Source organism: Rutidosis leptorrhynchoides, chromosome 7 (assembly GCF_046630445.1).
Source record: "Rutidosis leptorrhynchoides isolate AG116_Rl617_1_P2 chromosome 7, CSIRO_AGI_Rlap_v1, whole genome shotgun sequence".
NCBI classification, from domain to species: domain Eukaryota; kingdom Viridiplantae; phylum Streptophyta; class Magnoliopsida; order Asterales; family Asteraceae; genus Rutidosis; species Rutidosis leptorrhynchoides.
This window is the reverse complement of record NC_092339.1, coordinates 38,101,180-38,115,147: the sequence shown is the minus strand read 5'-3', so window position 1 is coordinate 38,115,147 and position 13,968 is coordinate 38,101,180. Positions and strand designations below refer to the sequence as shown.

The window sequence follows — 13,968 nt, the reverse complement described above, 5'->3', positions numbered from 1 at the left end:
CCCTAACTGATTGAGAAAAAAATTTATAATACTAACTTGATAGAGAAAAGGGCACTGGAGAAAGAGATTGTGCATCCCATAATTGATTGTTCACATACCCGTGTTCTCATTCGTTCGTTCGTACCGTCACGGCTTTTGGGGGAAATGATTGAGTGGTGTTTCTGGTGCGACGTAGATCGGTAGGGTTTGTAGCAGCGATGTTAGCGGTGGTGGCACTGGCGGCACGAAGTGACGATGGAGGTGTCTGGAAGGTATGGAGGTGATTAATATGGAAGAAGGGTGTGTGGGTGATTAATTTGGGTATAAAAAGGTGGGGAACACTAATTGTCGTTTTAGGGTAGTTAAACGACTAAAACCCGCGCTTGCTTTAGTAATTTTTATTAAATAACAATAATAATGATAATCAAATAACATAAACATTATAAATAATTGGATTGAGTACAAGAGAGGGCACTGAAGAACAGCGACAGATTCTCTCTACCAATTTATATTCGGTATTAGCTTCAATTTCATGAATTTTATCGAGTTACATAACGTAGCTAACGGGTGTGATCAATTAACATCTAGCAAAAAATATATTTATGATATTAATTACTATTAAAGTTATCTTTATATCTGTCTATATCTATATATATTACAAAGAAGTTCGTCATTTTCCATCTCTTTCAGGAAGGTGATTGCAGAGAAAACTAACAAGAGATAATTCAAGAACTACGAAAACGATATAATAAGAGGTTAGTTTAGCACATCATATGTATATGCTTTTTCAATTCACCAAATAAGTTCCTATTTTTATTTATTTGATTTTACTCTTTATTTATCTAATTTGACAAAAAGTATCAACAAACACCCATTAGATGCTTTCTGTTTTGCCCCCTCTTTTTTGTCTTTCATCTCCATCATCATAATAACCTCAATCTATGTCCAATATAGGGTCTGAATGAAGATGTCATCTATGCACAAGAACATATTCTTGAAATGGAAACATCACTTGTAGTACTACTACTACCAAAGCTACAACTTTTTGATACGAATCTATGTCACAAGATTATATATTCAATTTCCAACATGGGTTCGAAAGATCTTCGGGTCAAGATCCGATCCGAAGAGAATTACAAGAAGTAGACGATGGTGGTGGTTTACCGACAGTTTACGAGTCAGGTGCCGCCGGGATGTTATCGGAGATGTTTAATTTCCCGGCTTCCATTGGTTCTAATAACTCGGCCTCCGAATTATTAATGAACCAAATCAACTACCAGCAACAGCAACAGCAACAGCAGCACCAGCAACAACAACAACAACAACTTCAACAACGTGGTAATATTAATAATCAACAACGGTCAACAACTGTCGGAGATTGGTATGGAAATAGTAGTAATAATCATGCTGCAATGCAACTTTTTATAACAAATCCATCACATGAATCTTCTTCAAATTCTCCTTCAGCTACATCTTCAACCCTACATATGTTACTTCCCAATTCTACCCTTCAACATCAAGGGCATTTTGGTCAATTCACATGGGGTGGTGGCCATGGTGGAGGTGGTGCATCTCATGAAGGTGAAACAACAAACGTGGGTGGTGTTGAAGGCCTTTCACTTTCATTATCCTCAAGTTTACAACATTTAGAAGCTGCAACTAAAGTTGAAGATATGAGGATTGGTGACCATGATTCATCATCTGCAAGTGGGATGTTGTACTTTAATGATAGTTATAACCGAAATTTGCAAATGGGTCAAACCCATCATCCGGTTCATATCGGGTTCGGGTCTTCTACTTTAGGAGCTGTGAAAGTGCTAAGAAATTCAATATATGTTAAACCAGCCCAAGAGTTACTTGAAGAATTTTGTAGTGTTGGAAGAGGTCATTTAAAGAAACATAAATCTGGGTCAATACATAATAATCCAAATATAAATCCGACCAATAGTGGTGGTGGTGGCGGCGGCGGTGATGGTGGTGGTGGTGGTGTATCTTTAACATCTGCTGAGAGAATTGAACATCAAAGAAGAAAGGTCAAACTTTCATCCATGCTTGATGAGGTAAGTCAAAGTCAAAGTTAATGTCAAACTCTCTATTTCTTGGATATTTTTACTGGGCCGGAAAAAATTCCGGCAACTATCGGTAGTGTCTTTACAAAAGCCGGCCGAAATTAATAGGTTTGTACTGACAGGATATGCTAAAAGTTCGCTTACATAAGATTTTTGTTTTTTTATTAAAAAATTATTAGTTTCTTTAAAAATAATTCAATATAATTAAGTACATTATATTTCGATTTGGTAAAACCGTGACAAGATACTTACGTAGTATAATCATCATCATCATCATCATCAATGATTAATATATTAGGGTTATAGCTTGCTTAGGTTTCTAATTCAATATGAAAGTATTTTTATTTCCTTCTTTTGAATATTTCATACCCATTATTTGTAATCTTGAAAAGTTACACAAATTCAAATTATGCCCGACTAATAATAATTATAATTATAATTATAATTATGATATGATAATAATAGTAATAATAATATATAAAATAATAATAATTAATAATAATGATAAGAATAATATTAATTAGATAATTAATTAATTAATTATAGTGGTTGATTAAATAAGCTAATACACAGTTAATCTTTGTCTGTATTGAGAAAAATGCTCACTATCATATATTATTGATTGATGCCCTTTTTCATCAATAGGGATTCTTTAATAATTATGTAACAACCTTGTTTGTCCTTAATTAGGAAAAATTCAATTTTTATTCTTTAAGCTTTACAATTGTACAATATCCGTCCAAGAAGTGCACATATGCAGTATTTAATTTATGTAGTATTATACTTTTTTATTAACCGAACAATCAAATCAAATGTAGGTTGATCGTAGATACAATCACTACTGTGAACAGATGCAAATGGTGGTGAATTCATTTGATTTAGTGATGGGATTTGGCGCGGCAGTACCATACACCGCCTTAGCACAAAAAGCTATGTCTCGCCATTTTCGTTGCTTAAAAGATGCAATAACAGCCTCATTAAAGCATAGTTGTGAAATATTAGGGGAGAAAGATGCCGGCTCGTTGGGGGTTACTAAAGGTGAGACACCAAGACTTAAATTGTTGGAACTAAGCCTTAGACAACAAAGGGCATTCAATCAAATGGGCATGATGGAACAAGAAGCTTGGAGACCTCAAAGAGGCTTGCCTGAACGTTCGGTTAATATATTAAGAGCTTGGCTGTTTGAGCACTTTTTACACCCGTAAGCCGTTCTTTCTTCCCTTTTCCTAATTAAAAAAAGAATGAAGAAATATGGTTTGATCTTTCTAAATTTGTATAAGATGTAAGTTTTTTATGTCTTAATTAGTGTTTGTGAAGTCTATTCTGAGTTACGACACTACAACAAATTAATTAATTGGTCACATACATTTTTGCACTCTTTATTAAAAGCTTGAGTTTTTTTATCAAATTCGTTATACTTATAAATGTGTGTCACTTTGTTACATGTATAAGCGTTGAATATAATCATAATCACACATAAATTTGTTTGAAAAAAATGCTCACACTTATGAGTGTGTACTAAAACAAATTTATTCACATTTAAATGTGTGAGTAAATTTATTACACCTCATTTCTTTAAATAAGAGAAAGTGTGAATAAATCTAGTGCAACAAATGTTACTTAACATCTTTAAGTGTGATTATATTTATTATTGTCCATGCCAATAAATGTGAACTTTTCTTCTTACAATTTTATGTATGAAATTATGACCATATTTTACGCTTATAAATGTAATATAATTAGACACATTTATAAGTGTGTAGAATTTAATAAAAAAGTTCACACTTTTATGAAACGCGTAAAAATGTGTGTGACGAAATGACAACTTTGTAGTACGTATAAAACAATATTTGTCAATGAGAAGGTAATGATAAGCTGAAAAGTCATATACAGTATCATACAATATTAATTATTTAATTGTATAATTAATTATTAATTGATATAATATAATTAAACAATGAGTGTATATTGGTATAAGTTTTTGTTATAATATAAAAAAGTTGTTTTAACACATAGCCTTTAGAGGTATATTAAAGATAGTTTTGTCATTAGATTAATCTTTCTATATAAAAGTTATAAAATTTTAAAATAATGAACGTATGTGGGAGTGTCGACTGATAGTGTCCCTTCAACGATAATGCTGATGAATTAATTATTTTATAATTATATGCTACACTTCACTCAACTATATATGCTTTTTAAATTAAACCTATATAATAGAAATTCCAATATATAAGTAATGTAATCCTTTTTTATTCACGATTGGTTTAAATAGTGAGTATGAAAGATGATTAAATTATATATAATATGTAAATGATTTTACAGGTATCCAAGTGATGCTGATAAACACTTATTGGCAAGACAAACCGGGCTATCTAGAAATCAGGTTAGTTTGTACTTTGTAACTCTTTAAAAATACTCCGTATTTATTTATTTAGTCGTAAAAAGTGAATACAATGTTTTGTACAAAAAATAAAATTAAGAAATGGTGTTGGGTTATAGTACCAAAAAAGGAGAGGCTGTTGCACCTGTGAAACAGTGAAGAAGACACTGCATCTAATTTATCGTATATATATATATATATATATATATATATATATATAAGTACACTTTAGACAAGACGTGTGATTTCATTTTATCTTCGTATACGTACTGCCACTGTTTTAAGTAAATATTTTTGTACATCAAATATATATTTATAAACACTTCTACCCTATATAAATCTGACCAATTTTCTTTTTAATATGAAGCTAAGTTCTCTATCAAAAACAGTTTTTTGATGAAAAGCTTTGTTTTTTTGAATATGTTAGTATTACGTAATCTGAAAAATTGCATCTTTGACGACCACATAGGATGTGACATACCACCATGTGGCCAGTTGATCGCATATTTTACTTGTCATACACACCCTCTCTTTATTTAATGAAAATAATAATCATAATTATAATATAACGCGTTTTAGTTTAACTTGTAAATTAGTAATATTGTATATATTAATATTAATATGTATGTATAAATTATTAATTAATTGTATGTATATGAATTGAATTCAAAGACTAAAGTTTTACATATATAGTATATTCTGGATTTAATTAAGAAACACTAGCACTGGTGTTCATGTTTTTCCCCCTTTTTTTTATAACGGGGTTGAGTTAATCATATAGTCAGAACTCAGAAGTAACATCATGACTGTTTGAAGGCAGAAGTCCCAATCAATATGCACAGTTTATAATGACAATATAAGTATATCATTTTACATGCATGTCTAGTACTATACTTCACCTTCACTGTATTATAAGTTTGTTTTCTTCTATTCACAACTCAGATCCTCAATCATGATAAGAATTTAAGTATTTGACTACAACATATACGTGTCGAATTGACCTCAAAGCAAGAATTTGGCTATTTTCATACTTAGTACGTATAATTTTCAAGATCATATATAATATAGTTTATATATTAGGTTGTAATTCCATGCTAAGAAAATTGATAAATTTAACATCGTTAATTATATACTCAATTTTTAAATATAAACAACCTAGCTTGCATGCCATATATGCCAAGTAAGATTATAGCTTGATCTAATTTTTTTTTTTTTTTTTTTTTTTTTTTTTTGGATTATTTCTTGATTTGTTTGTGTCAACTTTGGGCAAGTGTCATTCTAATTTTTTTCTGTATCGTTTCAATTTTATCGGATATTGTGAACGCAAAAAATCCCAATTAGTACAGATAATGTATAAACTTAGTGCAAAATTGTTAATTATGGAAAAAGTTATTTAGCCCATTTTGTGCGGAAAGAAGATTTAAGAATTATCATTAATAGTATTTAAATTTATTGATTAGTATGGAATTAAAAAGTTATATAGCGCATTTTGAGGCTATTGAAAATAAGTTTATAAGCTTTGTATGAGCTTTGTAGAAAGAAAGAAAGAAAGAAACAAAAAAAAAAAAATGTGTGAATATTTCACTTAAAAATTACAGAGTATATATTATTTATATATATTTATGAAAACCGGCCATATATAGTATTATGATAAAACAAAACTTAAAGCCATTAGATATTGACAGGATGTAATAATTGATTAAATAGAATGTATGTTCTAATTTTGCAGGTGTCAAATTGGTTCATAAATGCAAGGGTCCGGTTGTGGAAACCCATGGTGGAAGAAATGTACCAACAAGAAGGCAAAGAAGAAGAAGAAGAAGAAGATGGTGATCATAATCAAATTCATGATAACAACCAAACTGGATCAGAAAACAACAATATAATTAATGATAAATTACAAACACCCAACAACAACATTAATTACAAAAATGGTCCCTTTTCATCATCCTCTTCTGCTACACTAGCACAAACTCCGATGCATCCACCACCACCTCCGTCATACACAAAAAGATCCGAATTCAATGACCCGGAAAATGACCCGTCAATTCTTGCAATCAATACACAAACCTCCTCCTCAGAAATTCATGCAACTGCCATGTCACCATCTTTTCCGGACACCGTGGACGATACTTCTGATGACATTGGTTCATCAACATTGATAAGATTTGGTACTACTTCTGGTGACGTGTCACTTACGTTAGGGTTACGTCATGCCGGAAACCTTCCGGAGACTTCTTTTTCATTTGGAGGGTGTTAAGTTATTATAAGTAAGGTACCGTAATTATAGTAATTCAAAATAATTTTTTAGGTCATTCAATATACCATGAATTAAGCTTAGCTCATAAATATTATTTTTTTCAACATTTTTATATTCTATTTCTGTTTGTAAAATAAAAGGAAGAATCTACAGTACTCCGTATGATACAACGTACGTAGTGTTGTGTTAATAAACGTACAGTAGTTGATTTGATCGATCTAGTGTAATTGTATAGCATGTAGGTAGCATGTATATTTCCTCAAAACTCCTTGTATAATAATATACTAATTAATATGGTATGTAATAATTATAATTGTACTCCGTATAATTATAATTAACTAGAAAAAAATTCGGCCCGCGCGTTGCTGCGGGGCCTTTCGGGTTGGATACTCATGTTTATCGTAACGTTATGTATTTACAGAATTACAAACGCGTTGCGATGGGTGTGGTTAATACATAATATACCTAACGATCTGCGCGTTTTAACGCTGAAAAATCGTGTAAAAAAGTGGACGGAACCATCGATATGACATTGTTAGTTTGAGTTGTTTTGTATGAATGATAGTCCGAAATATTTAGCGTTTTTTAAAAAAAATCGCCCGTTTCGCGTATAATTAGTTACGTTGGTTCGTAAAATTATTTCGAATTGAACAACGACGTCGAATAAATTTAACTCGCGGCGAGCGAAAAGATACGGCTCGTTAAAAGTTTAGCCCGAAGTATTTAGCATATTTTAAAAAGCGTCCGTTTCGCGTATAGTCAGTTGCGTTTTGTTTGTAAAATTATTTCAAGTTGAACGGTGACGCCGGAGAAATTTAAATCGCGACGAGCGGGAAGATAGGGTCGATGAAAATTTTGGGTGATGTTTGTTTAAGTTGTTTAATAAAATAGCAATATTACAATTTGCATCCCTATTTTTGGGGAAAGAAGTGTGTTTTGGGTAATTGTTGAGGGGGTGAAGATGCATTTTTTTTAGTGGCGTATGATGGAGGGTGGACGACCAAATTCTGTTCTTCAATTAGTTTTTTTAATGTGAACTTCATTTGTTTTTTTAATGTGATTTATTGTTTTATTTGTTTCTTTGTCACTAACTATACCAAGAAAAACCTTAAGCATATTCTGGGTCCATTAATTTATATATATATATATATATATATATATATATATATATATATATATATATATATATATATATTATATAATAATAATAATAATAATAATAATTATTATTATTATTTTATTATTATTATTATTATTATTATTATTGTTAAAATGTAATGTTTTTCTAGAATTGTCTAGATTAATTATAGATAGTAGATATTTAAGTATAGATATTTAGTAAGTGATAATATGTAGAAATCACTAGATTAGCTAGAAGATTCTAGCTTGATCATTAGCCAACTTAAGATGGCTATAAATAGCCACCATGTATTGCAAAGTAGATGTAACAAAAAATTTGAAGCAATAAAATCATTCCTTTAAAAACACTAAGTCTACATATCCTACAAAACATCCCCTCATTTATAATAGTTCAACCAATATCACCACTAATTTGATACATTCAAAACTAAACATCAATTATAATTAACAACAATTCTAACAAGTGGTATCAAGAGCCAGATTTGGGCGTTCATTCAAGTACACCATGACTACCGTTGGTGCATACAATATTCCCGTCCCCATCTTTGATGGCGACAACTATGATTTTTGGAGTATCCGAATGAAGACATATTATCAAGCACAAAGCTTGTGGGATATTGTCGAAGTCGGGTTTACAACTCCAAAAGAAGTCGAAACTCTGCCTGCGGAAGAACAAGAAAAATACAACAAAAATGTTGTAAGAAATGCTGCTGCTCTAGGCTATATTCAACAAGCCTTGACACCGTCTATTTTTCCACGAATCATGGGAGCTACGACAGCCAAAGAGGCGTGGAAGATCCTTCAAGAAGAATTTCAAGGAAATGTCAAGGTGAGATCTGTTAAACTACTAACTCTAAGACGAGATTTTGAAAATTTAAATATGAAAGACACCGAGACCGTAAAAGATTACTATTCTAGAATTAAAGAAATAGTAAATCAAATGAGAGCCTATGGAGATAATATAACTGATAAGAGGATCGTAGAAAAAATGCTTATCAGTATGACAGAAAAATATGATCATGTCATTACTGCTATCGAAGAGTCGAAAGACATCGAGACTCTGTCTGTACCAGAATTAATTGGCTCTCTTGAAGCATATGAGGCTAGACTGAGTCGGCGTAGTGAAAACTCACTTGAAAGTGCCTTTCAGTCTAAACTCAAATTAAGGTCTCAAAAATCTAATACTGAGGGGAAAAGAAATTTTCAAGAAAACTCGAGAGGAGGAGAAAAACCTAAAACTGGGTTCGATCATAGAAGAAGAAGTTACCCTCTATGTGGTATTTGCAAAAAGACAAACCACTTGGAGAAAGATTGCTTTCACAAAGGGAAGCCACAATGCTATAACTGCAAAAGATTTGGGCATCTAGAAAAAGATTGCCGTTTAAAACAAAATCATCGAGCTAACTTCACGGAAGAAAGTGAAGATATACTGAAGAACAAAAATCAGCTATTCTATGCCTGTCATGTCGCAAATAAACAGAGGGACGATACTTGGTTAATCGACAGTGGGTGCAGCAACCACATGACTGGAGATGAAAAGTTATTTGAAAGTATCAACACCTCCGTAAAGTCCCGCGTTAAGTTAGGGAATGGAGCACTTGTGGATACTAAAGGAAAAGGTACTATAACAGTCCAAACTAATAACTGCACTCGATCTGTTAATGATGTTCTTCTAGTACCAAGCTTAGCAAGTAACTTGCTAAGTGTTGGCCAAATGATGGAGCACGGATACTCTTTACTCATCGAAGATAAATCATGCGTTATCCGTGACAAGAAAAACAACTACAAATTAATAGCTGAAGTGCCAATGGAGAACCGCAACTTTCCGCTTCGTTGGCAGTATATCAGAGACACAGCCATGAAAGTTCAAGTTGACGAATCATGGCTATGGCATCGAAGATTTGGTCACTTTAACTTTCACGCACTAAAAATTCTTCAACAGAAGAATATGATGAGAGACTTGCCTAACATAGAAGAAATCACTGACACGTGTGAAAGCTGTATGATGGGCAAGCAACATCGAAAACCTTTCCCTCGTGACAAAGCCTGAAGAGCGAAAGGTATACTAGAGTTGGTGCACACTGACGTTTGTGGACCAATGAGGACCCCGTCTTTTAACCAAAACAGGTACTTTATCCTCTTCATCGATGATTATTCTAGAATGACGTGGGTTTATTTCATGCGTGAAAAATCAGAAGTCTCCACGATATTCAAGAAATTCAAGAATTACGTAGAAAAGACTAGTGGCCATTATATAAAAACACTAAGAAGTGATAGAGGAAAAGAATACACCTCTACACAATTTAATAAATTCTGTGAAGATGAAGGTGTTAAACGCCAACTCACTGTTGGTTATGCCCCTGAGCAAAATGGCGTCTCTGAACGCAAAAATAGAACTGTAATGGAAATGGCCAAAACAATGATACATGAAAAAGGCCTTCCAAACAGTTTTTGGGCTGAAGCTGTATACACGGCTGTATATATATTAAACCGTTGTCCAACGAAAGCAGTTGAAAACAAGACTCCAATTGAGGCATGGAGTGGAAGGAAACCGTCGGCAAAACATTTACGAGTATTTGGATCTATCTGCTACATTCATATTCCAAAGGAGAAACGTCACAAACTCCAAGAAAAATCAGAAAAAGGAATATTCTTGGGCTATAGCACACAATCAAAAGGCTACCGAGTCTATAACCTGAAGACCAATAACATCGTGATTAGCCGAGACGTGGAGTTTGACGAAGACGCTTCTTGGAACTGGGAGGAAGACAAAGTTGAAAAGCAAACATATCTGCCGCGGATATCTATAGAAACTCCAGCTCAACAACCAGTACAAATGGAGCAGTCTGAACAAGATGAAAGTACCGGAGAAACGAGCCCTGCTACGCCAACTTCTCCGTCGGTAACAATACCATTAGCGCAAGACTATTCAAGTCCAGAGTCAACACCTGGAAGAGTTAAAAAGTTAGCAGAGGTGTACGAGACTTGCAACTTCACAACTATAGAACCTGAAAGCTATGAAGTTGCATCGAAAGATGAAAAGTGGGTGGCTGCTATGAATGAAGAAATAAGAATGATTGAGAAAAACAACACATGGGAGTTAGTTGATCCTCCAGAAAATAAAGAAATCATTGGAGTTAAATGGGTTTACAAAACAAAGCTCAACCCTGACGGTTCTATACAAAAACACAAAGCAAGGCTAGTAGCTAAAGGCTACTCACAACAACAAGGAGTCGACTACAACGAAACTTTTGCACCAGTAGCTCGACTAGACACTATAAGAGCACTTGTGGCATTAGCAGCTCAACGAAGGTGGAAGATTCACCAACTAGATGTAAAATCAGCCTTTCTAAATGGATTTCTCGAAGAAGAAATATACGTCGAGCAACCACAAGGGTTCATTCAGAAAGGAAAAGAAGACCAAGTCCTGAAGCTAAAGAAAGCTCTATATGGACTTAAACAAGCACCACGTGCTTGGTATAGCCGCATTGACAGCTACTTCACAAGTACAGGATTCAGGAGGAGTCAAAGTGAGCCCACACTCTATATCAAAACCCAAGGTAACTCTGACACTCTCATTATTTCCTTGTATGTTGATGATCTTATATATACGGGAAACAATGAGAGAATGTTACAAGAGTTTAAGGAAGACATGATGAAAACGTTAGAGATGAGCGACCTTGGATTGATGCGCTATTTTCTTGGCATCGAAATCAGTCAAGAAAATGAAGGCATCTTCATTTGTCAAAAGAAATATACAGAAAATCTCCTGAAAAAGTTTAAGCTATACGGTTGTAAAACCGTCGCGACGCCACTAGTTGCCAATGAGAAGATGAGACAAGAAGATGGATCGGAGAAAGCAGACGCTTCAAGATTCAGAAGTCTCATCGGAAGTCTACTTTATCTGACAGCAACAAGACTAGATATTATGTACGCAACGAGTCTATTATCCAGGTACATGAAAAACCCTACTCAAATACATTACGGAGCTTCTAAAAGAATTTTAAGATACTTGCAAGGTACCATGGACTATGGAATATGGTACAAGCCCACTATAGACTCGAAGCTTCATGGATTCACTGATAGTGATTGGGCAGGATCTGTGGATGACATGAGAAGTACTTCCGGATACGCATTCACACTTGGATCTGGTGTATTCTCATGGACATCAAAGAAACAAGAAACGGTGGCACAATCGTCAGCCGAAGCCGAGTACATCGCAGCCGCTAACTCAGCTAATCAAGCTAAATGGCTAAGAAGAATACTTGAAGACATGTGCGAAAAACAAGATGAAGCTACTCAAATATTATGCGACAACAAGTCTGCAATTGCAATGGCAAAGAATCCTGTGTTTCATGGAAGAACAAAACACATTGATATCAAATATCACTTCTTACGAGAAGTCACCGCTAAGAAAGAGATTGAATTAAAATACTGCAAGACTGAAGAGCAAATTGCAGACATATTCACCAAAGCACTCCCAAGATCAAAGTTCGAGTTCCTACGCAACATGCTCGGAGTAACATCGAAAAACATTTAGGAGGAGTGTTAAAATGTAATGTTTTTCTAGAATTGTCTAGATTAATTATAGATAGTAGATATTTAAGTATAGATATTTAGTAAGTGATAATATGTAGAAATCACTAGATTAGCTAGAAGATTCTAGCTTGATCATTAGCCAACTTAAGATGGCTATAAATAGCCACCATGTATTGCAAAGTAGATGTACTAAAAAATTTGAAGCAATAAAATCATTCCTTTAAAAACACTAAGTCTACATATCCTACAAAACATCCCCTCATTTATAATAGTTCAACCAATATCACCACTAATTTGATACATTCAAAACTAAACATCAATTATAATTAACAACAATTCTAACAATTATTATATACTCTTATATATACTAAAAATAGTGTAAGGTTGGTTGGTAGTTTTATATGTTATATTTAATTTGAAACTGTTCATTAAGAGGTGCCCGGAGTAATAGTTTTTTATATATATTCTTTACCTAGCAAGTTTTATAATACTAAAAGTCCAATAAACAATAAAACTATTCACTGACTTTTCCATATTTATTGCTTAATGTTGTTCAATTTTTGTGAAGTTAGAAATAATCGGATTCAATTGTTTAAGAAGATCTGTAATGGTAAGAGGGTATATTTGTTCTTTAAAAGTTTCACATTGTATAAAAAAGTTTTTTTTATTGATATAATAGATTTTTATAAGTATCAAAAAGGATATTGACCTAGCGGTGAAAATGTGGTCCTTTCAATCAAAGAAGTTGAAGTTTCAGGTCTTGCTACAAATTGTATATATTATGTAGATTAATTTGTATAGTGGTGTATGTGAATCTATCCTTAAAAAAAATACATTTTAAGAGTTTTTCGGAATTAGAGATATAAAAAATATATATATTTACGCCCTCTAAATTTTTTTTTCCTACCCCGTCAATAGTATGTGTTTGATAAAAAGTGTAAGAGTTTTTAAATTTTTAATAAGGTCCCATTTATAAGTTTTGTTTCTCAGCTTAGCAAAAAAGTGACTTAAAAAAAAGTCAAGTTTCTAAAAGCCACTAAGCGATGTTTTTAAGCGATGTTTTTAAGCGGTGTTTTTAAGACACAGTTTCAGTTTCAGCCATCACTAAGCTTCGACTTCAATTGCAGCTGTAGCTGCGAACAATGGCGGAACTTGAATCCAAATACAGATGGAGCGGGTGTAATAATTTAATAAATTTTTCATTGTCAGCGAGAGTATACAAAAAAAAAAAAATTCCTTATGTTTTAGTAATTTTTTTAGTGTACATTTTTTCCTTCCGCTAAATCTAGGTGGGACGGATACCCCCTTTGGAGTACACTATATTCCGCCATTGGCTACAAACATCTAAATTCCCGGAAGGAAGGACCATCCTCTGTTGGTGGTTATATCGCGGTCAACGGCAGCACTCCACCAAAAGAAGACAACATTTCAGATTCTGAAGAAAATGGATCCACTATTTTCACCAGTCGGTTGGGAAAAGAATGTACCATATGAACAAGAGTGTATTCAGTAAAATCGGTTCTATCTCCAAGACTAAATTATGGTCCTCTCGATGGTGAGCCTTCGCTTCATTCCATGCTCCGCTATCAGCTACATTG

General features: G+C 33.3%; 1 protein-coding gene across 1 annotated transcript; it reads left to right on the top strand.

Annotated features, from left to right (window-relative positions):
- The first annotated feature begins 666 nt into the window (after nucleotides 1-666).
- On the top strand, nucleotides 667-6,906 carry LOC139856930 (BEL1-like homeodomain protein 2). Its single transcript, XM_071845639.1, has 5 exons — nucleotides 667-734; nucleotides 934-2,039; nucleotides 2,867-3,249; nucleotides 4,374-4,434; nucleotides 6,161-6,906. The coding sequence occupies exons 2-5, from the start codon at nucleotides 1,038-1,040 to the stop codon at nucleotides 6,689-6,691; spliced, it is 1,977 nt and encodes a 658-aa protein (XP_071701740.1). The 5' UTR covers nucleotides 667-734; nucleotides 934-1,037; the 3' UTR covers nucleotides 6,692-6,906.
- The last annotated feature ends 7,062 nt before the right edge of the window (nucleotides 6,907-13,968 follow it).